General features: G+C 39.2%; 1 protein-coding gene across 8 annotated transcripts; it reads left to right on the top strand.

Moving 5' to 3' along the window:
* Positions 1-3870: 3870 nt before the first annotated feature.
* LOC111947076 (uncharacterized) lies at positions 3871-14683 on the top strand. 8 transcript variants are annotated; one of them, XM_023953037.2, is made up of 22 exons: positions 3871-4042; positions 5045-5162; positions 5245-5407; positions 5556-5748; positions 5955-6026; positions 6413-6484; positions 6880-6951; positions 7348-7419; positions 7816-7887; positions 8283-8354; positions 8751-8822; positions 9219-9290; positions 9686-9757; positions 10154-10225; positions 10622-10693; positions 11089-11160; positions 11556-11627; positions 12024-12095; positions 12492-12563; positions 12959-13030; positions 13643-13748; positions 14290-14683. In XM_023953037.2, exons 1-22 carry the CDS (start codon positions 4016-4018, stop codon positions 14553-14555), a joined length of 2025 nt encoding a protein of 674 aa, XP_023808805.1. In that variant the 5' UTR covers positions 3871-4015; the 3' UTR covers positions 14556-14683. The 8 variants fall into 8 exon arrangements, with proteins under 8 accessions (XP_023808805.1, XP_078799247.1, XP_078799245.1 ...); XM_078943114.1 differs by lacking the exon at positions 3871-4042 and adding an exon at positions 4744-4964; XM_078943121.1 differs by lacking the exon at positions 5245-5407 and having other exon boundaries at positions 3996-4042.
* The last annotated feature ends 554 nt before the right edge of the window (positions 14684-15237 follow it).

Genomic DNA, 15237 nt, shown 5'->3' with positions numbered 1-15237 from the left:
TACCTTGGAATTCCGCAGGCAAATGGCAACCTGGAGCAGGCAACAAGGAAAGCTGCAACAGCTAAATACCTCCAACGAGTAAGGCAAGTCCTGAGAAGTCAGCTCAATGGCAAGAACAAGACCTGGGCAATAAACAGCTACGCACTGCCAGTTATCAGATACCCTGCAGGAATAATAAGATGGCCAAAGGAAGAGATACAGACCACGGATGTTAAAACACGGAAGCCCCTCACCATGCATGGAGGGTTCCATCCCAAATTCAGCACCCTGAGACTGTATGCTAGCCGCAAGGACGGAGGACAAAGACTAGTGAGGGTAGAAGCCATTATCCAGGATGAAACATCCAAGATCCATGAGTACATCAAGCTCAAGGCCCCAACATACAGTGTGCTCAGTTAATGTCTCAGGCAATGGAGAACAGAGGATACAGTGCTGGAGGACAGATCCTCATGGGAGGACAAACCCCTACATGGGATGTACCACCAGACCATAACTGAAGTGGCTGATATCAAGAAGTCCTACCAATGACTAGAAAGGGCTGGCCTACAGGACAGCACTGAAGCGCTCATCCTGGCAGCTCAGGAACAAGCCCTGAGCACCAGAGCAATAGAGGCTCAGATCTACCACACCAGACAAGACCCAAGGTGTGGGTTGTGCAAAGAGGCGCCTGAAACAATCCAGCACATAACTGCAGGATGTAAGATGCTGGCAGGTAAAGCATACATGGAGCGCCACAATCAAGTGGCTGGAATAATATACAGGAACATGTGTGCAGAATATGGAGTGAAACCCCAAGGTCAAAATGGGAAACACCTCCGAAGGTGGTAGAGAATGACAAGGCAAAGATCCTGTGGGACTTCCAGATCCAGACTGATAGGATGGAACAGAGGAAAGCTGTTGTGGTGGATGTGGCAGTGCCATGCGATGGGAACATCAGGAAGAAAGAACATAAGAAACTGGAAAATACCAGGGACTCAGAGAAGAACTGAAGAAAGCCTGGAAAGTGAAGGTGACAGTGGTGCCTGTGGTAATTGGAGCACTCGGGGCAGCAACTCCCAAGCTGGAGGAGTGGCTGCAACAGATACCTGGAAAGACCTCAGACCTCTCAGTCCACAAAAGCGCAGTACTAGGAACAGCTAAGATACTGCACAGGACCCTCAAGCTCCTGGGCCTATATAGAGGACCCGAGCTTGGAGGAGAAACCACCCGCAGAGGGTGAAAGGGGCGTTTTTTATATATATATATATATATATATATATATATATATATATATATATATATATATATATATATATATATATATATATATATATATATATAAAACAAGTTAAAAAAAGAAAAATAAAGAAAATGGGATGCATGCATCCGTAGCTGGAATTAAACAATTGTAATAACAGGGGATACGAACATATAAGTAATGTGGGCGTAATTAGCAAAAAACCTCTATTGCTAAGGACATTAACTTGTTTACTTTTCCGATTCATGTAAAACTTATATCCATCTGTTCAGGATCCCCAGGCGACCAAAACATAAAATTGTTGCTATGAAGATAAATCCCAAAGAAAAGCCGCCATTTTGAAAAAAAATATTTTTTTTACATCAATTTGTCACATGCAGCTTTGACCAGCCTTGGTCAAAGGTGGGTGGCGAGGATGGCAATGGTGCAAAGAGACGGAAAGCGACATGGTCGGTGGCGCTTAGAGGCGGGCGGCGAGGGCAAGGGTGGGTAGAGTCTGCAGGCCATACATGTTTAATTTTGCCTGATTCAACCCAAGCCTTGAACGCTCTTCTCGCTTCACCATGAAGTTCCTCCACATACTCATTCAAGCCTGGCTTGATTTTGTACATCTTGGCCTCACAGAGCAGGTCACTCGAGGTAATGAGTGACTCCACAATGCTGTCATACAAAGAACATAACTCAGCACCTTGGTCAGAAATTAATATTTTGACATGTTGCAACATCTTTTGGTATTTCGGCATTTCAGACAGAGCAAAATACTGATCAAGATCTGTCTCAGTCAGGTCAGACCATTCTATTTTCCCTACATGGACATCATTACTCCCGTACGAGAGACTAGGTATTCATCCGGATCCATGTAAATAAAATAAAAAATCAGAAATTGCAAATTCATAGTTTGTCCTCAGGGTTTCTATTGATTGATGTGGATCAGCTGTGCAGATGCAATGATCTTAGCAGGAGCTTGTGTGTCATGCCTCACTGATGTAAGTGTAACTATTATCAGGCAGAAGTACTTTACTAGAAGCCCATCAAGTAAAATCCACAACTGTTTCTTTGTTTGATATTGAAAAACATATTCACGTTAAGTTTGTAATAAATATATAGCACTGCTATGAAACAATTTTGCTTATTTTCCTATCCATTATTACAATGCTCATGTCAACATAATTTGTTTTCACTGGCAAAGAAACATTTCTGAACAACAGCTTAAAAAATCAAACAACAACTCTGTTAAGAAAGCTGTAAAATTTTAAATGGTACACCTGGAGCCACTAAAAACTACTCCAAAATAAACCAAATCTCATATGAACCTTTTAAACTGCAGTATTGATTAAATGACCATTAACTAACTTGTTTGGAGTTGTACAAGTTTTTTATTGAATTAAATTGAAACTAAGAAATTGACTTAAAAAAAGATGTTTATCAGAATTCTGCACCCCATTATAACAGTTATCAGAACATAAAAAATAAAAGACCATCAGCATGGCAAAAATACAGTAAGGTAGAAAATATTTAATCAAACACAATATTAAATAAATAATATAAAATATATATTATAAAGCACAAATCTTTTATCACACTAATAACACGCTAAAATAAATATAACTGCAGTACCAATACACTAAGAACAGAAAACACTAAGTAAACCTAGCCTTTCTAGCCTTCCTTGATGCAAACTCGTCAACTTTGTCCATATTTCAGATGTTTTTGGCATTTAGCAATAAATGTCCTCACGAAAGCATCAAGTCTGTCGACTAAACCAACTGTCACCTTAGTGACAACATTGTTTTGTGTTCCCATTCTTTATTTGGGCATTTCACACAAAAATTAACCCAAAAAAGTGTGATTTTTTTATATCTTTATTAAAATTCAGGTTACAGAATGTCACACCCCCCCCCCCCCCCCCTTTCATCACACATTTCCAGCAGGAGCGAGTGCAGCTGCAGCCAGGGGCGCCAATTTGTTACATGTCGGCGCTGTCGCTGTTTTTTATTTTTTCATCAAACACTGAGCCGCGGCCGTCGCCCCCCTTGAATATTATCCGACCAGGTTTTGCGCATGCGCAAACGCAGCAGCGCTCCGTGCTCACCGTGCGCCCTTCACCCCACGCCTCTCCCCTTCTCCTTCTTCACACTTCTCAAAGATAGGAGAGCGCGGAGCTGCAGGGTGGGGGCACCGCCAGGTTTCATGCTCTTACAAACTCTGTGACATAAGTAAACTAATAGTGGTACATATATTATTTTACATGGGCTCAGCCGCCGGCGCAGCCCCCCTTCATTTTGCGCCCTGGGCCATCATCCGTATTGCCAGTGCCTAAAACTGGATGTGGTTTTCCAGATCATCAGACTCTTAAGGCAGTAATTACAGCTACTCTTCCACTCCCTATAACATCCTTTGCAACCAATAAGGCTTATGAAGCAGGTTAAAAAAAAAAGTCTTTTTTTCTTCTAAAGAACCAGCAATTTAAAAAAAAAATACAAATTTTAGTTTTCTAAAATTTTGTTTTGTTTTTAAAATGTAATACTGCTATTTAACTTTTTTTTTTAAATTGTCGTGATTTAAAAATTTTTTTTGTATCAAGTGATTTGTTAAATGATTTGCACTTCAGGGCCACCATAGCTCTCCTCTTTTCCTTCACACACATTAGCGGCACCTTTTCAAAGACAGGAGCACGCGCAGGGTTAATAAACCTGACTTCTCATCAGCCAATGAGCTGATGAGATAGACATACCACACGTACTTCACGTGATCATTCGAAGAGGACCATGAGGAGTAATGGAGGGGTCTGGTGAAAACAGAAAGGTAAGCTTTTTAACTTGCTTCGTTCAAAGTACAGAAATTGTACCCAATTAAAGTCTGAAAGCGTTCTGATCCCCTCCTTATTGTCCTTTTTTGGGGAGACTTGTTAAAGTTAAAGTTTTGCTTTTGTTCACTGTAAAACAACAAGCTAGCGGTTTAGAAGCTAGCATGTTGCTGTCAGCTAGCATGTTATTGCTGTCAGTTAAATAACCCACGCACATATTTTTTCATAACATTTTATTTGTATTAATAAGCGGCAGAAGGTCTCATTTTTAGAGAAGGAGGGGGGGGGGCATACAAAGTAGGAAAGGTTAAAGATGTGTCTGCTTGCACTTTTCTGAGGCCTTTGATGGATTTCTAGATGCTGATTTGATGACTGAAAACATAAATCACAACCAACTCATTTTTGCTCCTGCTGCCTTTTTAAAACACAAACTAGCATATATGTTTTACTGGTTTGTTTTAACGTGCCTGCACCCTAAAACCCATTGCACCTCATGGTCGTGAAAATATGGTAATTTCAGGAAGCATGTTACTGCTGTAGGAGTTAAATACTTGGTAGGGCCTTTAAAAATGTGTGGCTATTTGAAATGAGGCTTAGTGTCCTATTTACAGCTTCCGATTTGTGAGGGCACTGAAGGAACATTCCACTACATTTTTGCGGACTGAGACCACCTAAGACCAGATCCTGTTCAGAAACCCCAGAACCTGGACTGCTCAAACCAGGATTAATTTATGCTTTAGATCAGGGGTGGCTAACCCTGGTCCTCAAGAGCCTCAACCCTGCCTGTTTTCCAGTTTCCCTAACCAGCTTGCTGTTGATTAGCTGACTGATTGAATGAACACACCTGATTTAGGTTTGTCAGCATCAAGCAGTCCAGAGAGAGCTGGAAAGAAGTCAGGGTTGAGGCTCTGGAGGATCAGGGTTAGCCACCCCTGTGTTATAGATATTATTTTAAAAGTGTTTGTCTGTTTGCTAAAATCCAAATATTTTGATAATAACAGAAAGGAGTCCAGAGACCCCAGAGAATAAGAGTAAAACCCAAGGATGAAGCGGTATACTATGCATCCAGGGGTAAGGACAGAGAAGGATTGGACGTGAAATTCATTAACTCTCTCAAAGGTGAGTTGCAAAGATTTCAAGATTTAAAAAAGTACTTCTTTTAAATACATATTGTGATTTACATTTTTACTTCTTCTGTTAGGTCGAGTAGTGTTTGCAAAGAGACACTTAGAACGAGGAGAATTTCTTGTTGAATACAGAGGGGATTTGATGGAAAAAAAGAAGTATGAAAGGAGAGTTAAACTGTACCACAAAGGCTTAAAAGTCTTCATGTTTGAGTTTTGTTACAATGGAAAACAGCTGTGGTATGTAAATCATGATATATTGATACACATATTTGTAAGGTTACTGGCACACAAAATGAAAAAATGCTAGTCTTATCTACTGAAATAAGAAATAGTCATTTCATTTAAAGTTAAGCAATCTTCTACATGGGAATTTTTCTAATTTCAGTATTGATGCAGCGAAAGAGGATGGCTCATTGGGAAGACTGGTCAATGATGACCATATCAACCCAAATGGCAAAATCAAAACGGTCACGGTGAAAGGACATCCTCATTTATGTGTTTTTGCAACAAAAGACATTAAACCAAAGGAAGCGATTACTTATAACAATGGAGACTCAGACTGGCCATGGAGAATGAAGGTAAATATAAAATAGAACTTCACAAAGCGGAAAAATATTAAAGCCGACAAAACTGTTATTATCTAAGTGAGTATTATTATAAATACTAACAACTAGTACTAGGGTGGATAGTGACAGTGGTAGATGAACTACACCGGTCTGCTAATTAAGTTAAGTATTGTGGAATTGCTGTTAATGTCTGTTACTTTCTTTTTGTTTACTCCAAGATTTCAGAAGACAAACATCCTGCTGATGACGATACACCAATTGCAACGACCTCACTCCCAGATGAGAAGCAGGTGATCATTAATGTGTTTTGACAACACATACAGAAAATATTGTCTCTGTAATTTATAGTGACAGGAGTAGACACAGTCCCTGCAAAGTGGTGTAGTATGACACAGACATTATGGGGACTGTTTAATGTAATAATCTGAATCTTACGTGTCCATGTGTAAATGTAACAGTCCCTTGAATGTAGGTTACTGTCTGGTGTACATGTTAGAGAGGACTCAGTGATAGTTTTGGTCATTGTTCATTTGGATCTTGTCAAGCAGTGATTCTCTCAATACCTTTGCTCAACATTGCTCTGTGGAAGGCCCCTCCCAAGAGTTATTTTTGTAAAAGTAGGTAAAGTATTGTGGAAATGCTGTTAATGTCTGTGTTTTTTTGTGTTTACTCCAAGATTTCAGAAGACAGACATCCTGCTGATGACGATACACCAAAGGCATCGACCTCACTCCCAGATGAGAAACAGGTGATCATTAATGTGTTTTGGTTGTTTTGACAACACATACAGAAAATGCTGTCTTTGTAATTTATAGTGACAGGAGTAGACACAGTCCCTGTAGAGTGGTGTAGTATGACACAGACATTGTGGGGACTGTGTGGTGTAATCATCTGAATTTTACGTGTCCATGTGTAAATGTAACAGTCCCTTAAATGTAGGTTACTGTCTGGTGTACATGTTAGAGGGGACTCGGTGATAGTTTTGGTCATTGTTCATTTGGATCTTGTCAAGCAGTGATTCTCTCAATACCTTTGCTCAACATTGCTCTGTGGAAGGCCCCTCCCAAGAGTTATTTTTGTAAAAGTAGGTAAAGTATTGTGGAATTGCTGTTAATGTCTGTGTTTTTTTGTGTTTACTCCAAGATTTCAGAAGACAGACATCCTGCTGATGACGATACACCAAAGGCATCGACCTCACTCCCAGATGAGAAACAGGTGATCATTAATGTGTTTTGGTTGTTTTGACAACACATACAGAAAATGCTGTCTTTGTAATTTATAGTGACAGGAGTAGACACAGTCCCTGTAGAGTGGTGTAATGTGACACAGACATTATGGGGACTGTTTAATGTAATAATCTGAATCTTACGTGTCCATGTGTAAATGTAACAGTCCCTTGAATGTAGGTTACTGTCTGGTGTACATGTTAGAGAGGACTCAGTGACAGTTTTGGTCATTGTTCATTTGGATCTTGTCAAGCAGTGATTCTCTCAATACCTTTGCTCAACATTGCTCTGTGGAAGGCCCCTCCCAAGAGTTATTTTTGTAAAAGTAAGTAAAGTATTGTGGAAATGCTCTTAATGTCTGTGTGTTTCTTTTGTTTATTCCAAGATTTCTGAAGACAGACATCCTGCTGATGACGATACACCAAAGGCCTCGACCTCACTCCCAGATGAGAAACAGGTGATCATTAATGTGTTTTGGTTGTTTTGACAACACGTACAGAAAATGTTGTCTTTGTAATTTATAGTGACAGGAGTAGACACAGTCCTTGCAAAGTGGTGTAGTATGACACAGACATTGTGGGGACTGTTTGGTGTAATCATCTGAATTTTACGTGTCCATGTGTAAATGTAACAGTCCCTTGAATGTAGGTTACTGTCTGGTGTACATGTTAGAGAGGACTCAGTGATAGTTTTGGTCATTGTTCATTTGGATCTTGTCAAGCAGTGATTCTCTCAATACCTTTGCTCAACAGTGCTCTGTGGAAGGCCCCTCCCAAGAGTTATTTTTGTAAAAGTAGGTAAAGTATTGTGGAATTGCTATTAATGTCTGTGCTTTTTTTGTGTTTATTCCAAGATTTCAGAAGAAAGACATCCTGCTGATAACGATACACCAATTGCATCGACCTCAGTCCCAGATGAGAAACAGGTGATCATTAATGTGTTTTGGTTGTTTTGACAACACATACAGAAAATGCTGTCTTTGTCATTTATAGTGACAGGAGTAGACACAGTCCCTGCAAAGTGTTGTAGTATGACACAGACATTGTGGGGACTGTGTGGTGTAATCATCTGAATTTTACGTGTCCATGTGTAAATGTAACAGTCCCTTAAATGTAGGTTACTGTCTGGTGTACATGTTAGAGGGGACTCGGTGATAGTTTTGGTCATTGTTCATTTGGATCTTGTCAAGCAGTGATTCTCTCAATACCTTTGCTCAACATTGCTCTGTGGAAGGCCCCTCCCAAGAGTTATTTTTGTAAAAGTAGGTAAAGTATTGTGGAATTGCTGTTAATGTCTGTGTTTTTTTGTGTTTACTCCAAGATTTCAGAAGACAGACATCCTGCTGATGACGATACACCAAAGGCATCGACCTCACTCCCAGATGAGAAACAGGTGATCATTAATGTGTTTTGGTTGTTTTGACAACACATACAGAAAATGCTGTCTTTGTAATTTATAGTGACAGGAGTAGACACAGTCCCTGTAGAGTGGTGTAATGTGACACAGACATTATGGGGACTGTTTAATGTAATAATCTGAATCTTACGTGTCCATGTGTAAATGTAACAGTCCCTTGAATGTAGGTTACTGTCTGGTGTACATGTTAGAGAGGACTCAGTGACAGTTTTGGTCATTGTTCATTTGGATCTTGTCAAGCAGTGATTCTCTCAATACCTTTGCTCAACATTGCTCTGTGGAAGGCCCCTCCCAAGAGTTATTTTTGTAAAAGTAAGTAAAGTATTGTGGAAATGCTCTTAATGTCTGTGTGTTTCTTTTGTTTACTCCAAGATTTCTGAAGACAGACATCCTGCTGATGACGATACACCAAAGGCCTCGACCTCACTCCCAGATGAGAAACAGGTGATCATTAATGTGTTTTGGTTGTTTTGACAACACGTACAGAAAATGTTGTCTTTGTAATTTATAGTGACAGGAGTAGACACAGTCCTTGCAAAGTGGTGTAGTATGACACAGACATTGTGGGGACTGTTTGGTGTAATCATCTGAATTTTACGTGTCCATGTGTAAATGTAACAGTCCCTTGAATGTAGGTTACTGTCTGGTGTACATGTTAGAGAGGACTCAGTGATAGTTTTGGTCATTGTTCATTTGGATCTTGTCAAGCAGTGATTCTCTCAATACCTTTGCTCAACAGTGCTCTGTGGAAGGCCCCTCCCAAGAGTTATTTTTGTAAAAGTAGGTAAAGTATTGTGGAATTGCTATTAATGTCTGTGCTTTTTTTGTGTTTATTCCAAGATTTCAGAAGAAAGACATCCTGCTGATAACGATACACCAATTGCATCGACCTCAGTCCCAGATGAGAAACAGGTGATCATTAATGTGTTTTGGTTGTTTTGACAACACATACAGAAAATGCTGTCTTTGTCATTTATAGTGACAGGAGTAGACACAGTCCCTGCAAAGTGTTGTAGTATGACACAGACATTGTGGGGACTGTGTGGTGTAATCATCTGAATTTTACGTGTCCATGTGTAAATGTAACAGTCCCTTAAATGTAGGTTACTGTCTGGTGTACATGTTAGAGGGGACTCGGTGATAGTTTTGGTCATTGTTCATTTGGATCTTGTCAAGCAGTGATTCTCTCAATACCTTTGCTCAACATTGCTCTGTGGAAGGCCCCTCCCAAGAGTTATTTTTGTAAAAGTAGGTAAAGTATTGTGGAATTGCTGTTAATGTCTGTGTTTTTTTGTGTTTACTCCAAGATTTCAGAAGACAGACATCCTGCTGATGACGATACACCAAAGGCATCGACCTCACTCCCAGATGAGAAACAGGTGATCATTAATGTGTTTTGGTTGTTTTGACAACACATACAGAAAATGCTGTCTTTGTAATTTATAGTGACAGGAGTAGACACAGTCCCTGTAGAGTGGTGTAGTGTGACACAGACATTATGGGGACTGTTTAATGTAATAATCTGAATCTTACGTGTCCATGTGTAAATGTAACAGTCCCTTGAATGTAGGTTACTGTCTGGTGTACATGTTAGAGAGGACTCAGTGACAGTTTTGGTCATTGTTCATTTGGATCTTGTCAAGCAGTGATTCTCTCAATACCTTTGCTCAACATTGCTCTGTGGAAGGCCCCTCCCAAGAGTTATTTTTGTAAAAGTAAGTAAAGTATTGTGGAAATGCTCTTAATGTCTGTGTGTTTCTTTTGTTTACTCCAAGATTTCTGAAGACAGACATCCTGCTGATGACGATACACCAAAGGCCTCGACCTCACTCCCAGATGAGAAACAGGTGATCATTAATGTGTTTTGGTTGTTTTGACAACACGTACAGAAAATGTTGTCTTTGTAATTTATAGTGACAGGAGTAGACACAGTCCTTGCAAAGTGGTGTAGTATGACACAGACATTGTGGGGACTGTTTGGTGTAATCATCTGAATTTTACGTGTCCATGTGTAAATGTAACAGTCCCTTGAATGTAGGTTACTGTCTGGTGTACATGTTAGAGAGGACTCAGTGATAGTTTTGGTCATTGTTCATTTGGATCTTGTCAAGCAGTGATTCTCTCAATACCTTTGCTCAACAGTGCTCTGTGGAAGGCCCCTCCCAAGAGTTATTTTTGTAAAAGTAGGTAAAGTATTGTGGAATTGCTGTTAATGTCTGTGCTTTTTTTGTGTTTATTCCAAGATTTCAGAAGAAAGACATCCTGCTGATAACGATACACCAATTGCATCGACCTCAGTCCCAGATGAGAAACAGGTGATCATTAATGTGTTTTGGTTGTTTTGACAACACATACAGAAAATGCTGTCTTTGTCATTTATAGTGACAGGAGTAGACACAGTCCCTGCAAAGTGTTGTAGTATGACACAGACATTGTGGGGACTGTGTGGTGTAATCATCTGAATTTTACGTGTCCATGTGTAAATGTAACAGTCCCTTAAATGTAGGTTACTGTCTGGTGTACATGTTAGAGGGGACTCGGTGATAGTTTTGGTCATTGTTCATTTGGATCTTGTCAAGCAGTGATTCTCTCAATACTTTTGCTCAACATTGCTCTGTGGAAGGCCCCTCCCAAGAGTTATTTTTGTAAAAGTAGGTAAAGTATTGTGGAATTGCTGTTAATGTCTGTGTTTTTTTGTGTTTACTCCAAGATTTCAGAAGACAGACATCCTGCTGATAACGATACACCAATTGCATCGACCTCAGTCCCAGATGAGAAACAGGTGATCATTAATGTGTTTTGGTTGTTTTGACAACACATACAGAAAATGCTGTCTTTGTCATTTATAGTGACAGGAGTAGACACAGTCCCTGCAAAGTGTTGTAGTATGACACAGACATTGTGGGGACTGTGTGGTGTAATCATCTGAATTTTACGTGTCCATGTGTAAATGTAACAGTCCCTTAAATGTAGGTTACTGTCTGGTGTACATGTTAGAGGGGACTCGGTGATAGTTTTGGTCATTGTTCATTTGGATCTTGTCAAGCAGTGATTCTCTCAATACCTTTGCTCAACATTGCTCTGTGGAAGGCCCCTCCCAAGAGTTATTTTTGTAAAAGTAGGTAAAGTATTGTGGAATTGCTGTTAATGTCTGTGTTTTTTTGTGTTTACTCCAAGATTTCAGAAGACAGACATCCTGCTGATGACGATACACCAAAGGCATCGACCTCACTCCCAGATGAGAAACAGGTGATCATTAATGTGTTTTGGTTGTTTTGACAACACATACAGAAAATGCTGTCTTTGTAATTTATAGTGACAGGAGTAGACACAGTCCCTGTAGAGTGGTGTAGTGTGACACAGACATTATGGGGACTGTTTAATGTAATAATCTGAATCTTACGTGTCCATGTGTAAATGTAACAGTCCCTTGAATGTAGGTTACTGTCTGGTGTACATGTTAGAGAGGACTCAGTGACAGTTTTGGTCATTGTTCATTTGGATCTTGTCAAGCAGTGATTCTCTCAATACCTTTGCTCAACATTGCTCTGTGGAAGGCCCCTCCCAAGAGTTATTTTTGTAAAAGTAAGTAAAGTATTGTGGAAATGCTCTTAATGTCTGTGTGTTTCTTTTGTTTACTCCAAGATTTCTGAAGACAGACATCCTGCTGATGACGATACACCAAAGGCCTCGACCTCACTCCCAGATGAGAAACAGGTGATCATTAATGTGTTTTGGTTGTTTTGACAACACGTACAGAAAATGTTGTCTTTGTAATTTATAGTGACAGGAGTAGACACAGTCCTTGCAAAGTGGTGTAGTATGACACAGACATTGTGGGGACTGTTTGGTGTAATCATCTGAATTTTACGTGTCCATGTGTAAATGTAACAGTCCCTTGAATGTAGGTTACTGTCTGGTGTACATGTTAGAGAGGACTCAGTGATAGTTTTGGTCATTGTTCATTTGGATCTTGTCAAGCAGTGATTCTCTCAATACCTTTGCTCAACAGTGCTCTGTGGAAGGCCCCTCCCAAGAGTTATTTTTGTAAAAGTAGGTAAAGTATTGTGGAATTGCTGTTAATGTCTGTGCTTTTTTTGTGTTTATTCCAAGATTTCAGAAGAAAGACATCCTGCTGATAACGATACACCAATTGCATCGACCTCAGTCCCAGATGAGAAACAGGTGATCATTAATGTGTTTTGGTTGTTTTGACAACACATACAGAAAATGCTGTCTTTGTCATTTATAGTGACAGGAGTAGACACAGTCCCTGCAAAGTGTTGTAGTATGACACAGACATTGTGGGGACTGTGTGGTGTAATCATCTGAATTTTACGTGTCCATGTGTAAATGTAACAGTCCCTTAAATGTAGGTTACTGTCTGGTGTACATGTTAGAGGGGACTCGGTGATAGTTTTGGTCATTGTTCATTTGGATCTTGTCAAGCAGTGATTCTCTCAATACTTTTGCTCAACATTGCTCTGTGGAAGGCCCCTCCCAAGAGTTATTTTTGTAAAAGTAGGTAAAGTATTGTGGAATTGCTGTTAATGTCTGTGTTTTTTTGTGTTTACTCCAAGATTTCAGAAGACAGACATCCTGCTGATAACGATACACCAATTGCATCGACCTCACTCCCAGATGAGAAACAGGTGATCATTAATGTGTTTTGGTTTTTTTGACAACACATACAGAAAATGCTGTCTTTGTAATTTATAGTGACAGGAGTAGACACAGTCCCTGCAAAGTGGTGTAGTATGACACAGACATTGTGGGGACTGTTTGGTGTAATCATCTGATTCTTACGTGTCCATGTGTAAATGTAACAGTCCCTTGAATGTAGGTTACTGTCTGGTGTACATGTTAGAGGGGACTCGGTGATAGTTTTGGTCATTGTTCATTTGGATCTTGTCAAGCAGTGATTCTCTCAATACCTTTTCTCAACATTGCTCTTTGGAAGGCCCCTCCACACACACACACACAGATAGGTACTGTAGATGGATACTACAGACAGATTTTTGAATTTTGCATGGCAATATGGTTAAATTACCAGGTCCATTTATTCATTTTTCCAAAACTTTTTACATCTGATAAAAAGGCAAACCACAGGTATTACTCTTCATAAAAGAATTTCAAAACAGAAAAATAGATTTTCAAAAAATATAATCAAATTACAAATTTGGCATGCTACACAGAGATGTTACTTTTTTATAGGAAGTTGTAGTGTTTGTAGTAAATAACAAAATGTTTCATTCTCTTTGCAGAGCTTCCAACATAAAGTGGGTTCTTCATCAGCTTCATCATTTGAAAAATGTGCATTCTGTCATGGCCCCTTAAGTGCCAGGAAATGGATTTGTGTCAAATATAAAGGTGAGTATTTTTCGTTTAAGTTGGACTTCGTACATGGTCACTTAAAAATTTCTTTAATGGAGTTGTCTTTTTTAAGGGGACAGTTAAGAAATAAATAATTACATGTCTGTAGATGATGTTCACAAAAACACAGGTCATTGTAAAACGTGTCAAAGACAGTTCTAGATATTTTACCAGATTTTGCTCCATTTGTAATTCTTTTTCTGCTCTAAAATTAATAAGTTTGGCATTTTCTTGCTTTCTTAATTGTACTTAACAGAATGCAAATGAACATGTTAGACAAGAGCCGTCATTGTTACAGAACAAATTTTAAGTCTGACAGGTGACTCCGGCTCAGTGACAATCAGCTGTTTTTTAAGTACGTCACATACAACCAACTGATGACAACTCTGAAGATGGGACGCTTCCGTTGAAGCTCTTGTTTTTATAGTTTAGCACAGTAAAACAGTGAAAAATGTCTTAATTTAGTCTTGATCAATTAATTAATTGCTCTCTCTCTCTCGCTCTCTCTCATATCCCCTAAACCCCTCCCTCTTTGTAGCCCTCCCTGAAAATTATGCTGAGATGGAAGATCCACGTAGAAAGCAAAAACGTCCATGGTCTCCCAAAGAAATTGCAGCTGTGATGAGGCATTTCCAGGAACACATTGCTAATGGAAAGCTGGCTACTGTTGTTGAAATCAAACAGTGTAGGAGTGGTGAGCATCCTACACTAGCTAGTCGCCCAGTCCAAAACATAATAGACTTTGTCAGAAATCGTGGCCTGATTCAAAAAAGGAAAAAACAGCAAAAGGAAAACAGCTGTTGAATGAATAAGCATAGTTTGAAGAATATATGTTACAAGTTTGTTGAAGAGAAGACAGGTGGCCAAAAAGTTAGGAGACATTTATGATCTGTTTCACCATTGTTCAAAATAAACTTGGCTGTTCAGTGCCAGATTGGGATTTTTTGTGTTCATTCATCTATATATAAAAATGTATTTACAATTTAAAGTAACAGAATGAATATAATCTTCAGGGCTCTCGTTCAGTTTCCTGCCAGACAGGGCTTGTGCACAGTCAGCTTGTTCACAAGAAAATGTACTGATTTAAATCACAAGTAAGAACTTAAGAAATGCATATTTATTATGAAACCAAGACATTTTAAGCCTTATTATCCTTCATGATATAATAGCCAGCAAGTTTCTTTTAGCTGTTTCTGCACAACTCTGAAGTATAAATGAGTGCTATGTGACACTGAAGCACAAGAAACATACCACTGGAATGATCATGTTATTTACTAGAACAAAGTTTACAATAATGTGTGACTTTAAGTTACACATGTTTCCAGTCATTTTTTTGATTATGAATAAATGTATATAGTGGATGTATATCAATAACTTCAATTTTCTTTACCAAAGCCCTGGCATTTAAATTCACTCCAGTGGTGTCCTTGTTTTTTTTCCAGAATAGCTTGGGATAATGTGAGTAGTATATTCCCCAAACAGAATG

Source organism: Oryzias latipes, chromosome 24 (genome assembly GCF_053564925.1).
Source record: "Oryzias latipes strain Hd-rR chromosome 24, Olatipes_Hd-rR_3.1".
Lineage (NCBI taxonomy): Eukaryota > Metazoa > Chordata > Actinopteri > Beloniformes > Adrianichthyidae > Oryzias > Oryzias latipes.
Note: the sequence above shows the minus strand (reverse complement) of the source record. Positions and strands in the feature narration are given on the sequence as shown.